A 15,788-nucleotide genomic window follows, 5' to 3' on the forward strand; every position below is an offset into this window, starting at 1 on the left:
GATGAAAGACCATATGGAAGCTCAAAACTGTAATTGTAATTATAAGAGATCTGACACCCTCTTCTGGACTCATATGTGGGTCAGGACGTTCCTGAAGGCACATCGGGCTTTGGTCTCTAAAAAAGCTTCACCGTTAACAGCTTCCAAACCTCAGTGGCTTTAGACTCATAAGTATTTATGTCACGCTGACCAGCCTGCAGGTTGACTGCGGTTTGGCTGCTCTCTACTGAGTTTGGCAGGGCTGAGGTCCAGGTCTGTTCCACATGTCCTTTATAACTTTGCCCTCAAGCTGAAGAAGGAACAGCAGCGCACCCCCCCTCGACCCTGAGCTGGTTCATCAGGTAGAGAACTCAACAGGGGTGGTAGTGCTCTGTGTCAGAACAAGTGGCAGAGCAGGTGGAGATGGGGAAGTACCCCCTTGTGTGCTGGTTAATGTTGGTTGTCAATTTATCAAAATCTGCAGTTGTCTGGGGGCCCGTTTAATTGGATTGGGAAGACACACCCTGAATGTGGGCAGCACCACTTTAAGGGTTGGGCCCTGGACTGAACGCAAAGGAGGAACCCATCCATCCTGTGCTCCTGGACTATGGATGCAATATGGCTTCCTGGAAATGGACTGTCACCTAGAGCTGTGAGCCAAAGCAAACTTCTTCTTCCTTAAGTTTTGTGTCAGAATATTTTATCACAGCAACAGAAAAAACAACAACAAAACAACAACAACCCCATACTAGTGTAAACAGCAGGCACTGCATTGGCAAACGTGATGGGGCGGGGCAGGTGTGTGTGTGTGTGTGTGTGTGTGTGTGTGTGTGTAACACAACAATTCAGCCTACCACAGAAAATTTTATACAGACCTTTTGTATGGAGCCATTTAGCAAACTTTTAAAAGGAAAAGGTATTCCCCCAAAGGCTTGTTTCTTAACCCAGATTTTTGAGAAATTACAGCTAAAAAAAAAAAAAGTACCCCCCCCCCCACCCCACCACCCCACCCTGCGCGCGCGCACAAAAGGTCAGAGCACTTCCCAATGCTGGTTCCACTTCAAACCGTGCTCATTTCTCCTCCTAAGGATGACTGCTTGTTGAGCTAGCCTGTGCTCGCTTGCTTGTGACAGGATCGTGCTTATTTCAGCCTAGGCCTACGTACAACATACTCTGTTTCGAACACTGGGCTTCAGTAAGAGGCCACCCTCCTGCCCCAGCTTCCAGAGTGCTGTGATTACCTGCATGAGTGCTGTAGACATCCTTTGTTATGCTTTGCTCCGTGGAACCCAGATGCTGAGCTCGCCCCAGCTTACTTTGTCCTCCAAAGCAAAGTGCTCATCTCCTCACTAGGTAGACGAAGCAGGCCGGATGAACTCTGCGGTTCCCTGGAGAAAGCACCAACAGTACGATATATCCGATATATCCGTACAGGCAGAAGCCATCTGCAGCGTGCCTCACACTCCAGACAAGCTCACATGAATGGCTGGTTACGAAAGCTCCCGGGTTGCGGATTTAGCTCAGTGGTAGAGCGCTTGCCTAGCAAGAGCAAGACCCTGGGTTCATCCTCAGCTCAAAAAAAAAAGCTTCCCACCTCTTCTGAAACTGTGGAGACCCACGTGGTCTGACCCTCCCCTGGCTTCTCCTCCTCTTCCCCCCCCCCCCCCCCCCACGAGTTCTCTGTGTAGCTTTGCACCTTTCCTGGAACTCACTTGGTAGACCAGGCTGGCCTCGAACTCATAAAGATCCTCCTGGATCTGCCTCCCGAGTGCTGGGATTAAAGGCGTGCACCACCAACGCCCGGCCCTCTTCTTTTTTTAATACTGCCTATGTGCAACGTTTTTCTTTTATTGGAAGTAGATTTTTCATATAATATCTTGATTATAGTTTCCCCTTCCTTCCTCTACTCCTCCCAGTTATTCTCACCTTCCCTCCTAGCCTGATCCACACCCTTTCTAGATGTCTTTAGAAAACAAACAAGCCTCTAAGGATTATTAAAATAAAAGATAAATCAAAACTAAACAAATTGCAATATGACAAAACAATTGAACAAGAGAAAGAAGCAAAGAAAATGTACCAGAAATGCCTACAAGATGCAGACACATACATTCACATACTCAGGATCCAATAAAAACCCAAAACCTGTAGCCATATTATATATGCAAAGGTAGGGAAGGTAGGAGAAAAAAAACCCAAAAAGCAAACAACAAAACCCACCCTGATTTAACATTATGAGACAAAGATCCTCCAAGAACACCTTTGAGTTCATTTTATTCATTGGCCATCTACTGCTGGACAGGGGGCCTACCCTTAAGAGTGCTTTATTTCTCCAATGAGATTCCCTTGGAGAGAAATATTTTTTCTTTTTCAAATAGTTATCAATTGGAAATAGCTTCTCGGTTAGGGATGGGGACAATATGGCAAGTTTCCTTTCAGGTCTAGGACTTGATCTGGTGCAGACCCATGCAGGCCCTGTGCATGATGCTACAGCTGCCTTGAGTTCAAATGCAGTCTAGCCCTGTGGTGTCTAGAAGGCCTTGATCCCTTTTGCTGTCCTCCGTCCCCTCTGGCTCCCATACTCCTCCTGCCTCCTCTTGCCCAGGGTTCCCTGAGCCTTGAGAGGATCGTATGGAGACATCCCCTTTAGGGCTGAGTTTTCCAAGGTCTCTCACTCACTCTGCCCATTGTCTGGCCGTGGGTCTCTGTATTCCCATGTGCTACAAAAGGAAGCTTCTCTGATGGTGATTGATCACAACACTGATCTGTGAGTATAGCATAATGTCTTTAGGAATCATTGTATTGCTACTTTCCTCTAGCAGAACAGTAGTATTTGGTTTTCCTCTAGGACCATGGTCTCTATGGTCTCAGGTTCTTGGCTACCCAAGCAGTGCTGGGTATGGGTTCCATCTGGTGGAGTGGGCCTTAACTCCAATCGGATATTGGTTGGTTACTTCCACAAGCTGTGTGCCACTGTTGCACGAGTCTGCCTCATCTTTTAGATGGAATGGTTTGTTGCTGGGCTGGTGTTTACTTTCCTCCTTTGGTAGATCGGCACCAGCTTCACTTCTCCTTGTTCAGTGTGTTGTGTAGTTGTTGACTTCAGCAATAAGGCCTTGCTGTCAGTTTGTGGAGAGCCACTTGGGTTGTTGTGGGGGGGACTTCTGGGACCCTCTTGGGATGAGAACTTGATTAGATGTAACCTATTCCCAGTACTGAAGCTTCGTTAGATGATGAGATATGTCCAGTTCAGGCTCTCTCTACCCTATTATTTGGCAATTTCATTAGATTTCATTAGATATATATAAAGCTTCTACTGTATTAGGTTTCCATATGACCCCTCAGATGGCCCTTAGTTTGAGCTGTACCTCCATGTACTCCCTCCATTCTCCCCTCTTCCCTCTCTGTTTGATCTCCTATTCCAATATGCTTACCTCCCCCACCACCCGCCACACACACACCCATCCATAACTATCTATTCTATTTCCTCTTCCTAGGAAGATCCCTCCCTCCCTCCTGGTCCCTTCCTCTCTACCTAACCTCTGTGGTTATATGGATTGGAGCCTGCTTATCAATGACTTAACAGCTAACACCCACATATAAGAGGATACCTGCCATATTTGTCTTTCTGAGTTATCTCACTCAGGATGATTTTTTTTCTAGTTCCATTTACCTACAAATGTCATTTTTTAAAAAAATGGCTGAGTAACACTTCATTGTATAAATGCACCACATTTTCATTATCCCTTTGTCTGTTGATTGATATCTAGGTTGATTCCAATTTCTGGCTATAGTGAATAGAGCAAAAATGAACAGGGTAGAGCAGGTCATAGGGCGAAGTGTCTTTTGGGTGTAGGCTCAAGAGTTGTATAATGAGTCTTGAGGATTGATTCTTATCTTTTTGAGGAACTGCCATACTGATTTCCATAATGGCTGTACAAGTTTGCACTCCCGCCAGCAATGGGTGAGTGTTCCTCTGACTCTACACCCTTGCCAGCATGAGCTGTCATTTGTTCTGTTGATATTGGCCATTCTGGCTTGTGTAATATGAAATCTCAAAATAGTTTTGATTTTCATTTCCCTAATGACTAAGGATTCTGAACATTTCTTTAAGTGCTTCTCAACTATTTTAGTTTCTTCTTTTGAGAATTCTCTGTTTATGTAGGTACCCCAATTTTAATTGGGTTATTTTTTCTTGATGTCCAGTTTTCTGAGTTCTTTATATATTTTAGATATTAGCCCTCTATCAGATGTGCATTGGTAAAAATCTTTTTCTGTTCTGTACATTGCTTCTTTGTCCAAATGATGGGGTTCTTTGCCTTACAGAAGTTTTTTAGTTTCATGACGTCTCATTTATTGTCTTTCTTAGTGTGTATGCCATCAGTGTTCTGTTCAATATGTTTTTTTCCTGTGCCAACTGCTTCAAGACTATCCCCCACTTTCTCTTCAATCAGATTTAGTGTATCTGGCCTAATGTTAAGGTCTTTGGTCCATTTGCAGGTGAGTTTTGTGCAGGGTAGGAAGCATGGAACTATTTACATTCTTCTATGTGCAGTCATCCAGTTTGACCACCATCATTTGTTGAAGATGATGTGTTCTTTTCCAGTGTGAATTTCTAGCTTCTTTATTAAAAAAAAAAATCAGTTATCCATAGGCGTGTGGACTTCTGTCTGGGTATTCAATGCAGTTCTGTTGATCTATTTGTCTGTTTTTGTGACAATATCATGCTATGTTGTTACTAGAGCTGTGTAATGCAGTTTGAGGTCAGGAACAGTCATTCCTCCAACAGTTCTTTGGTCATTCAGAAGTGTTTTAGTTATCCTGAGGGTTTTGTGTGTGTGTGTGTGTGTGTGTGTGTGTGTGTTTCTGTATGAAACTGAAAATTGTCCTTTCAAGTTCTGTGAAGAATTGTGTTGGAATCTTGATGGGAATTGCATTAAATCTATAGATTGCTTATGGGGATGGCCATTTTTACTATATTAATCCTACTTATCCATGAGCATAGGTGAGCTTTCCATCTTCTGATATCTTCAAATTCTTTCTTCAATTACTTGATATTTTTATCATACAAGTCTTTCTCTTGCTTGGTCAGAGTTAATCTAAGATATTTTATATTGTTTGAGGCTATTGTGAAAGGTGTTGTTTCCCTGATTTCTTTCTCAGTCTGCTTGTCTTTTGTATATGGAAGGTGTACTAAATTTTGTGAGTTAATCTTTTATCTTGCTACTTTTCTGTAAGTGTTTATAAGCTATAGAAGTTTCCTAGTGGAATCTTTAGGGTCATTTTATGTGAGTCTTTATGTGGTTTAGTTATCGGAGTAACTGTGGCCTTATACAAAGAATTAGGCAATGTTCCTTCTGTTTCTATTTTATGGACTAATTTGAGGAATATTGGCATTAACTATTCTTGGAAAGTCTGGTAGACTTCTGCATGAAAACCATCTGGCCCTGGGATTTGGGGGGATGGTAGACTTTTAATCACTGCTTCTACTTCACTAGGGGCTATAGGTCTGTTTAAATTACTTATCTCAACTCGATTTAACTTTGGTAGGTGGTATATATATTGAGAATCAACTATTTACTTCTCTTAGAGTTTCCAATATGGTGGTGTACAGGTTTCTAATGTAGGTCTTTATGGTTTTCTGTATTTCCTCAGTGTCTATTGGTATGTGTCCTTTTTGATCCCTTCTTTTCAAAGTAGTGAAATGGTTTCTTATCTCTTTCCTCTTATAGCTAAACCTGCCCTGTAGAAGTATAAGCATTATGCTTTCAAATGACCTTGTGCTTGAGATCTTACTGTTGAAACATCTGTGGTTGATTGCTTTCCTTTTCAATGTTGTATTGACTATAAAACTGTATGAGTAGGTTGTATTATCTACAGGTTTTGCTTTGATCTGATACAGGGCATATGAGGTGTTGCTTTACATGGTGGTGTTGGTTTTGATAAGGTTGAAAAATCTGCCCCTATAGCAGTCACATGCAGGCACTGCCCATCTTCCTAGATCACAATTAAGAGATTAGGAATCTACTTGATCTGTGGACATCTACTGGGAAGCCATTTTTCCCAAATTGAACCATAGTTTCTTCCCTCCCCTGTCCTTGCTTTGAATACCCATGGAGTCTGAATCCTCTACTGGAGAAAGAGCCTTCAGATAGAGTTCTCAAAGTATTTCATTCCAAGTGCTGTCTCAGGCTGAAGCTGGCCAGCTCCTTTGACTAATAGTCTTAAATTTTAGTTTTATGGCACGCGAACATCCTATTTGCTGTATTCTATATTTCTACTGTAATGATATCTGGAAATAAATGCGAATCATGATATATTCCCCTAAAAATTTAGACAGTTGTAGACTATCGGTTTTCTGGGCAGGTAATATGAGTGTTTTGTGGGGGTAGGGTGTACAACTGAGTCATGACACTGAGTATATGGACCTTACTGCTGTTCCAAACTTTGAATCATACTCATGTGTTCTAACAGTAAGTTCACCTGTCTATTTCCTTGGTGCCTCACCAGCATTGGGGGTAAACTCCACTTTATAATAATTGACCCCCTTTTACATACAGCTGAGGTTTTCCTTACTTCTAACATTGCAACCAAAGAAGTTCATCATCCTTCTAAAGGGGTGATAAAAAAAAGTCAGTGTATCTTCATTTCAGTCTGTGGTAATTTTACTGAACGGCTGAGACTGAAGCAAGAATGTTCAATTTCCCCAGTGACATCCTCCCCGCAGATAGAGGACTGAGACCAGCTTCTCACTCCAAGGTAGGCTGGTCACTCAGCTAGCCCATTCCTGGAGCAGTGGTACAAAACGTCCACACATCTGGCTTGCGTTTCTCCATCGTGTCCATCAGCAGATGGAGAAAAGCTGACCAAACGTCTTTTTGGAGCTTACTTCACCTTTCCAAATCCCCAGGCTAGGGTTTTCAAAAATGAAAGAGGAAAATTAGGTCAGTGCAGTTGACTCTGCCAGTAAGTATCCCTTCGGCATCATCATCATCATCATCTCCTAACGTTGCACTCCAGCCAAACCAGACCGCTGAGGATTCTCCAAGCACCGCTCGTTCCCTGACATCCACTCGTACATCCGCATTCTACCCAGCCTCTTCTGCATTCACCGCCCGACTCCAGCGCCTCATTCATAGCCCAGCCCTGACATCACCTATGGCTGTCTCTCACACCCTTCCTCTTCCAGGCAGTCAGCTGCTCCCGCTGTGCTCTGTACTTCTTGTGTCTGCCAACACCAAAGCATGCATTTTTCATCTTTAATGGTTGGTGAGTCACAGCCTCCTGCCTTCCCTAGGCTTCCAGGATGCTGAAGGCTACCCTTCCTCTGTATATCTGCTGAGGATATTTGGTCCACAGGAGATGTTTCAACTGGAATTCACTCTGTGGCTCTGCTGAATCTCAGGGGTCACTGGGTCCTGTTCTGGATCGTCTCTTACGTTGTCCTTGAGACCTTTGCAAATGTCTTCTAGTGCATCGTTTACACAATCCTCTTTCTAACTTACGTTGACATTAAATCATTTCCCATTTTCAGCTTTATAGCATTTCTTACACATTTGATCATTCCAGATTCCTGGTTTTTGTCTTGGAGAAACCTCATAGTGAATTTCCTCTTCTTCAAACTTGTAAAATAACCGGTCGAGACTAGAGATGGGTCTCTATTTATAATATGGAGTAGTTTGGGTGGGATTTTCTCACTGTTTATTAAGAGCACACTGGAACTCATTGTTTAATTCAGGCTTCTAAGGAAGAAAAACTAAACTAGAATGGAGTCTACCTCTTATTTTGCCATCCAAGAACTTAGGTACATTTCCCTGGGGACAACGCCCTTAACAGATTCTGAACCTTTCCCTGTTTATTAATTTGCTTCAGGCATAACTCTTGGGTCTTTATGGTCATTACATCTCCGATTAGTTGTTGCTGCTTTTTGTGTATGGTTATATATTTGTTTATTTGGGGCATTGCCTCCTGGCTTTCTCAAAGGTTTGTGGCACAAATTTGTATTTAGTTCTATGTCTTTCTCCCTAGGTTTTTTGTTAAGAAAAACATTCAAATTTCTGAATGGGTTAATAGTAGGTTTTGAATATCCTTCCTTTGTTTAAATGTGGCTGTGAGCGAGAATGAACAGCTGCCATGTTTTGCTCTGTGTAATTTTCTGGAAGGAAGTGCCTGTATACAAGGTACATTTTGGTCTGTTCTGAAGTGGCCAGACTCAGTGTAAGGAGGCCCCAGCGCAGGTTCTGTCATTATTTCATTTGTATATTAGGAAACATGTTGTTGGGGAAACAGTCGCAGGGCTTTGGGGATTGGTCCTGACTGGTTATACCTGCCTGCCCACGGCTCGACAGTGCGTCAGATGTGAGTCCAGAAGCCTTGTAGTACTGTGTAGTCCACACTGACTTACTATAATAAGGAGTCTCCACTAGTTCTGCTCTTGAATTCTGTCAGTGGTACCACAGTCTCACACAGAGGACACTGCACTAGTAATATAAAAAACAAAGCAAAACCTTCTCTGTATCATAGCATTAATGAGGGGAGGGTTTCTATGTTTTTGAAAATGAACTGAATCTAGGCTGATCCTGGCCATTCTGGTTTAAAATCACACACACACATAAAAAGACATTTAGATGAAAGATGTGTCTTGCATTCCCTCAGAAAACACTTTTAGATCTACAATAAACCATAAATACAGGAGACTCTGGTCTAGAGTGTATTGATGTGAGAAAATGTCAACATTAAATGAATGAAGGGCTTTTAAGAAGCCCATTATAACCACTTACCCGGGAAAATGTAGTTCCCATTAGAGACTGACTTAGGAGCTTTGGTTCCTCGCTGATGCGTGAAGGCTGCTGTGTGGTGCTTTCTGCAAACCATTTTCACAGCGTCCACTGCCCACCTCTTCCTGGTTAATCTGCTGCTGTGTTTCGAGCTGAAATGAGAGCATCTGTCTTGTTTAAAGAATCATCTTAAAATTCACAGACCTAAAAACAAGCAACATTAGCATATTTGATTTATCTAATAGAATATTGGCGATAGGAGTGGGGCTTGGGCTCCATTAGTTCTGAACAGAACAGTAGCACCAGATGTCGGTTCCCCGGGTTGTTTACTCTTTCCCTCTCTTGCCTATTTTTATCAATATTTTTGTACTGAAATCAAATATTAGCTTCTGGCACAGCTTTCAATATAAAAATTTTCCAATTAGGTTGCTATAACTTCATTTTTATTCATGAGGAGAAATCTAATCAACAGAGACCATTACATATTTGTGCCATGTGGAAGAGAACTTTAAGCCATGTGGCCCAGCAGGATGGAGATCCTAGGATTTATTTGAGTTCATTCAGGACTCTGAAAAAAGCTGGAAGGAGTCAGTATCACCCATCAAAATTCTTTGTTTGATACACACACACACACACACACACACACACACACACACACACGCACGTGCTCAAGTGTGCACACACACACATTTGTCTGAATGTTTATCTGAATTTTCTAATTGTAGTACCCTATACTTGGGGAGAGCCAAAGGAAGTGTCCACCAAGGTGCTGTTTGGCCTGAAGGCAGCTCATGGTTTGGACCCAAGGAAGCTAAGTGAGGAGGCTTGTCACACAGTCTGTGATGCAATGCCCTGAGGTAACAGATAACAAGTGAGCTACATTCCTGAAGAGGAGAGAAAAGGGCACACTGAGAAAGGCATGTGCTAGACCCTGTCAGGAAAAGGACGCAACCTCAAGCTTGGGAAAGGAGTGAAGGAAAGGGTGGAGTTGAGAAAGAGCCCCAATTCCAAACCACCGTGTGGGATAGAGCTAACTAGAGCCGGAAGGTCAGCACTCACCTTTTACTTATCACCCAGATTCTTGTGTGAACACAAATTAACCTCAACCCATTGCAGTGTGGCCTCCATGCCCACTGCTCTTTGGACTCAGTGCTGGTTGATAGCTACATTTGTCTTAACCTGAATGGTTTTTGCTGTAACACTGACCGTTGTAGATCCCATACTACATTATTTGGTTCATCTCTGATTGCTTTTGTCTCCAAAGTTTATTACAAGACACCAGAGTGTTACCAATGGAATAAATTCCTTTTCCAGTGCTGCCGAGTAAGGGAAATTAATTGACATCTCATGCCCCGCCCCCACCTTTAGACAGTGAGGATTTCTGAGTGAAGTGGTTCTGAGGATTAATAAAGTAGATAAGGAGCCCAAACAAATAACATCAAGATTGATTCCTCTTGACCTATTGCAGTATTTCATCAAAATAGAACCTTTTAGCCGGGCAGTGGTGGTGCACACCTTTAATCCCAGCACTCAGGAGGCAGAGACGGGCAGATCTCTGTGAGTTCGAGGCCAGCCTGGGCTACCAAGTGGGTTCCAGGAAAGGCACAAACCTTTTATGTTCTAAATCCTGAGGGCTATTTTTTTTTTTTTTTTTTGGCAGTTCCAAGTTGCTACCACACATTGGCTGTTTGCTCACGTTTGTTTTCCCCATAGAGGATTTATTTTTATTTTTATTATTTTTATATTTTTGAAGGCACAGCCCATGGCAAGTTTCCAGGGTGATCTCATCATATTCTTTTCTTTTCATTTCTTTTTTCTCCTAATGATAACCATATGCTGCAAATTGCATACTCTTTTTCCTCTAATGTTTTATTATCCTCCTATGCTCTCATTGGAACCAAATTAAGCAAAGACTAGAGAATGTCTCCAGTTGAGCACCCACAGGCCCTTGGAAGGCACACATATCCAACATTGATCTCAGTCTCCTTATTGCCGACCCCTTCCCCCACCCCACACACACACTGTGCCCTCTTCCTGTACATTGAATGGTGGCTCTGCTGTCACAGTCCACTTGGTCCCTGAAGCAGAAATATAGATCTTTATTCTTTCTCCTATGCAGCCTATATTGAATAGACTGCCAAATCTCAGTTCGTCTGCCTCCCAAGCATTCCTTGAATTGACTCTCCTTTCTGTACCAATTGCTGTTGCCTAGTTTTGAGCTTTCTCCCCTTCACCAATTTTAACCCTAAGTTCTTTCTCACAAATCTACTGCCTTCATTCTTCCAAGTCATCGTATGATCCTGATCATGCCATACTGACTCACCAGAGAACCCTCTGGTGACTTCCTTTCACATGTACCAAGGATGAGAAAATTGGTGTTCTCAGGAACTCTTTGCTCATGGCATACCAGCTGCAAATACAGTCCATGGCTTTGGTGTGCTCACTTAGAGATGGCCAGCAAGTGCTTCAGCGAGTAGGGAGCATGGGATGCCTAGCTGGGGTGATGCATGGCTCTTTAGCGTGACAAAGGAGCTCTTCCTTCTGAGACCCCATCCTTCCTGCACCTTGTTTTCCAGCCCCACACTACTGTGCTGCACAGTTTGCACAGGAAGATCAGGGAGCTCTTCTGTTCTCTTGCTTTGGTTCCAGCTGAACCGCTTTCTTCCACCTGTGTTGGGAAGCCCACACTCACGCCCACATCCTTACAGTGTGAGATGAGGGTATCAGGTGGGCTACCTAAGGCTAAATGGGTTTGTTTGTTTATGTTGAGGGTTTTAGGGTTTAAAAAATGAGCCAGCAATTAAGAGCATATACTATTCTTGTAGAATGCTTGTGGTTGGCTCCCAGCACCCCTATAAACTCACAACTTCCAGTAATTCCAACTCCAGGGGGATTTGAGGCCTCTTCAAGTACCTCCCTTTCTGTGCACATACCCCCACACAGAAGACTCTTACACATAATTAAAAATAATTTGAAAACATTAGGGCTTTTAATCAACAAAAAAATAAATAAAAGCATGTTTTCATGTCCAACATGACATTTTGAGATACGTACATTTTGGGATACCGATTTTGAGTGCTAGTTTTTTTCTGTAATCTCCTGTGGCACTTGTGTCTCCTCTGAAACAGTGAATGTCTCATAATATTGCAATATTGTGTCTGCCTCACAAATGACAGTAGATTAGATTAGAGCAAATCCAATGCCTCATTTAGCTTGAACTTCAATATGTATAATAGTGTCTCTCCTATAATGTGTATTGTGTATAAAAATGAATTGAATTGAAATAAATACATAAACAATTTTGTCTTATAAATGTGCTTTATTTTCCTTAAATTGAAATTTGATCGATGAACATAGGTGAGATTGGGTGAGTGTGAGAGCTCAGTAGGAAAGTCACTTGCTGAAGCTGGTAGTGAGTGGGTGGACATGGAGGATTTTGAGCAGAGGAAGAGCATGATGGAAGTGGTATTTGGGGAAGATTGTACTAGAAAGAAGTTTTGTTGTTTTTTTTTTTAAATTGGTTTACACTACTTCAGCCAAGTGTAGTGGAGGGTATTGGGCTGGAGAGAGGCTGAGCAAGTGCAGAGAGCCACTGTTTCCCAAGTGGTTTCCTGAGTTTCTATGCTTTCGTTTCCACATTTGTTCAAGCAGGATGTTCTTGCTGACTTGTTCCTGAAGGCAAAAGAGAATGATGATGTTGGTTGACTTTTGAGCAAAGCATGTTTCTGGAATACACCTAAGTGAGCCGTCTTCATACTTACCTGTGAGAATGATGTATGATGCATTACTAGGAAAGGGAGATTTTGTACAGAGTATTTAAAAAATCAGTGAGTAAGTAGCATCATGCAGCACTACCCCTCAGTCTTCTGGTCAGTGGAAGTTTTCGTTTTGAAATCATTGTTAATTATGAAGAAAGTGTTTCAGTTTGGTTTCCCATCCATAGTCTGCTTTGTGGCTTAAACATTCTCATGGTAGTGTTGTGGTTTGCCTCATTCCCAGCCCATTTGCATTTTGGACTTGACTCATGTGACTATTTCCTGGTTAAAGTTTATCCTCCATTTGTTTTGGACCATGTAACTCTACTCTGCTTTATTCTGCCTATTAGCCATTGTAAACTTCTCAACTTATAGTTGCTTTATTTTTTTCTTAATTGCAGGAATATGACTCATTGATTTAAAAGGACTTTTCCAAGTACTTTGCACTTTTGGTTGTCTATTATGGATACCAAGGAGGAGAAGAAGGAACGGAAACAGAGTTATTTTGCTCGGTAAGCATTTATTTTGCAAAATTATATCAGTGGCTTAAAACAATAACACACTCGAGAGGACTTTGGCCTCGAGAATTACTTGGCACTCTATGTTCTGTGTGAGTGTTCAGCAGGAGAGTGAGTGACCAACAGAAGTTAAATATCCTTTGTCCTTTGTAAAGTTAGTATCTGAGGAATGACGGTCTTTCTAAGTTGATGGGTCTCTCTGAGGCTCTGGCACAGTATTGCAGTACTGTGCTAACCTGTGGGTTGCTTGGAATTCTGTGCTTAGCAGCTTCCCTGGAGTGTTAATCCTAGGTGTTTAGCTCCTGCCGGTCAGGAATTTAATTGACTGGGCACTGATTTAAAATCTGACACATTTAAAGCATTACAGAGAATCATGACTAAGAAAACACGTGTTTTGTAGGTGGGATGGGTGAGATGATGTCATTAGAATCCCATGTCTTAAGGCTTCTGCTCTTCTAATGTACATGTGCCTTATGATAGAGTATCTGGTGTCTGCTTGTGACAGGTTTGAGTCACTGTTTGGCTGTCACTCACTAATCATAATTAAATGATCGATAATACTGTTGGCCTCAGAGAGAGCCTGGGTTTCAAGTAATCATTATGGGCTCCTAAGTTGGTATGCTTAAGAACTGAATTTAGCCTTACTATATCTCCAACCTGAAATCTACTCTTTTTTTTTTTTTTTTTCCCCTGAGACAGGGTTTCTCTGTGTAGTTTTGTGCCTTTCCTGGAACTCACTTGGTAGCTCAGGCTGGCCTCGAACTCACAGAGATCCGCCTGGCTCTGCCTCCCGAGTGCTGGGATTAAAGGCGTGCGCCACCACCTCCCGGAGAAATCAATTCTTGTAGAGATGCATTTCTCATTTTCTAATTATAAGCCTTACAACTAAAACCAAAGTGGTTTTTTTTTTGTCAATGTATTTATCCAAAAATTAAGCTAGATTTTAGACTTTTAGTGGGAAAGGGCAATAGACTGATGACTTACTGTGTGTGAGTGCCTTAGTGTACATCGTTAAAATAAGCCCTGGACAAAGGTTATTTTATTTCCATTTAACAAGCAAGGTACATAAGACTCAGAAAATGTTCTGTCCATTTCCTGCAGCACTGGAGTCCGTATTGGAACAAGGGCTATCTCCAAAGGACATATCCCAGTCAGAATAACAAATCACAAATCAGGCTCTTGGGAAAGCAAGAGTTGGAGTATTTATCGTAGCAGAATGTTTCCTGCTCTCTGTTTAGTTTACCAGATTTACAAGCTCGTGTGTGTGTGTGTGTGTGTGTGTGTGTGTGTGTGTGTGTGTGTATGTGTACACACACATGCGTACTTAGTCATATGCAGTTCTATCTTGTGAGTAGATATTGGTTTGGTCGGAATCATAGTCAACTTGAACTGGTCCCTAAAAGAGGATACTGTGTCCTGCCCGTTTGTAACCATTCTTATGCCTTCACTCCACCTGACACTCTTTCAACTACTAGTGAATTTCTAGGCTCCAGTTTCTCTATTCAGGACTTTTATATAAATGAACTCATATACCATATAACTTATGGTAATTAGTTTTTTTCTCTCTGTAACTTACTTGTGGTCCATCCACGCTGTTGTGTGTATTAGTTATCGCTAATTTATTCCTGTGTGTTAAATGATTCTATTCCATGGATGGAGGATGTTAGCTTTTTAGTCATTGTTCTATTGAAGGACATTTGTTTCCCGTTTGGGCTGTTATAAGTAAAGCTGCTTGTTAGATCGGTCTACAGATTTTTTGTGTGAACATTAAAGTTTTCATTTCTCCAGGTTCAATACTCAATTGCTGGGTCAAATAATAAATTAATGTTTTATAGGAAACTGCCGGTCTTTTCCAGAATGAATGGTGGTAGCACGTGGCCTTCCCATCAGCCCCGTATGAGTGACCCTGTTTGTGCTGTCACCAGCATTTGATGGTGTCCATGTTTATTTTAGCCATTCCAAGCGTGTGCAGCACTAGTTCACCACAGTATTAATTAATGCCTAAGGAGTCTAGTGTCTGTTCATATATATATATATATATATACTACCATCTCTAAATCATCAGTGAAATTTATTTGCATGTCTTTTACCCATTTTTAAATTGAATCTCCTGGCTTTCACTGTTGAATTTGGGAGGCTTATTACACATTTTATGTATAGTCCTTTATGAGATGTGTGCTTTGCAAATATTCTGGTGCAGCCAATGGCTTGTTTTTATTTATTTTTACTTTTTTTGTTTTTTTTTTTTTTCTTTTAGTAGAACAAAAGTTTTAAACTTTGTTCTGGTTTGGTTTATCAGTTTCTATGTTTGTGAATTGTGAATTGTGCTTTAGGTATCAAATGTGACATTTCTGTCCCTGTCCTAGATTCTAAAGCTATTCCTTCTTGCTTTATTTTCTGAAGGTTTTTTTATATATAATATTTCATTTTGTATTTAAGGCTTTGTTCCATTTTGAGCTGAGTTTTGGATGTGATGTAGAATTCAGGGTTCTTGGCTCTCCCCACCCCACTCTCTTTTCCTTTTTTCTACAGGTGCCCAATGGAGATAGTTCTAAAAGTGAGAATGCTTTTTAGTCTGGCTATAAAGTGATTTCCAAATCCCAGTGCTAAAACCTGGTTGATGATGAACAACCTGCTCCATGTTAACTTCTTATCCTTAAAATATAAAGGGAGCCCCTTAAACCAGCATGCAGACCCACACTGGGAAAAGGCATAGCTTTTCAGCCCATAAACATCCACTCACTTGTGATGTGTGTACCTTG

The 15,788-nt window shown here is 41.7% G+C and overlaps 1 protein-coding gene across 4 annotated transcripts in view; it reads left to right on the plus strand.

The window, feature by feature from the left end:
• Ncoa7 (nuclear receptor coactivator 7) overlaps positions 1–15,788 on the plus strand; it is a 148,624-nt gene that overhangs the window by 12,178 nt on the left and 120,658 nt on the right. For all 4 annotated transcript variants that reach the window (XM_036168822.1, XM_036168821.1, XM_036168824.1 and 1 more), the window contains exon 2: positions 12,910–13,020. In XM_036168822.1, the coding sequence (XP_036024715.1) occupies positions 12,971–13,020 (50 nt within the window). In that variant the 5' untranslated portion in view covers positions 12,910–12,970. The remainder of the gene's footprint in view (positions 1–12,909; positions 13,021–15,788) is intronic.

The sequence above is a fragment of the Onychomys torridus genome, chromosome 19, assembly GCF_903995425.1.
Source record: "Onychomys torridus chromosome 19, mOncTor1.1, whole genome shotgun sequence".
Taxonomy (NCBI): Eukaryota; Metazoa; Chordata; class Mammalia; order Rodentia; family Cricetidae; genus Onychomys; species Onychomys torridus.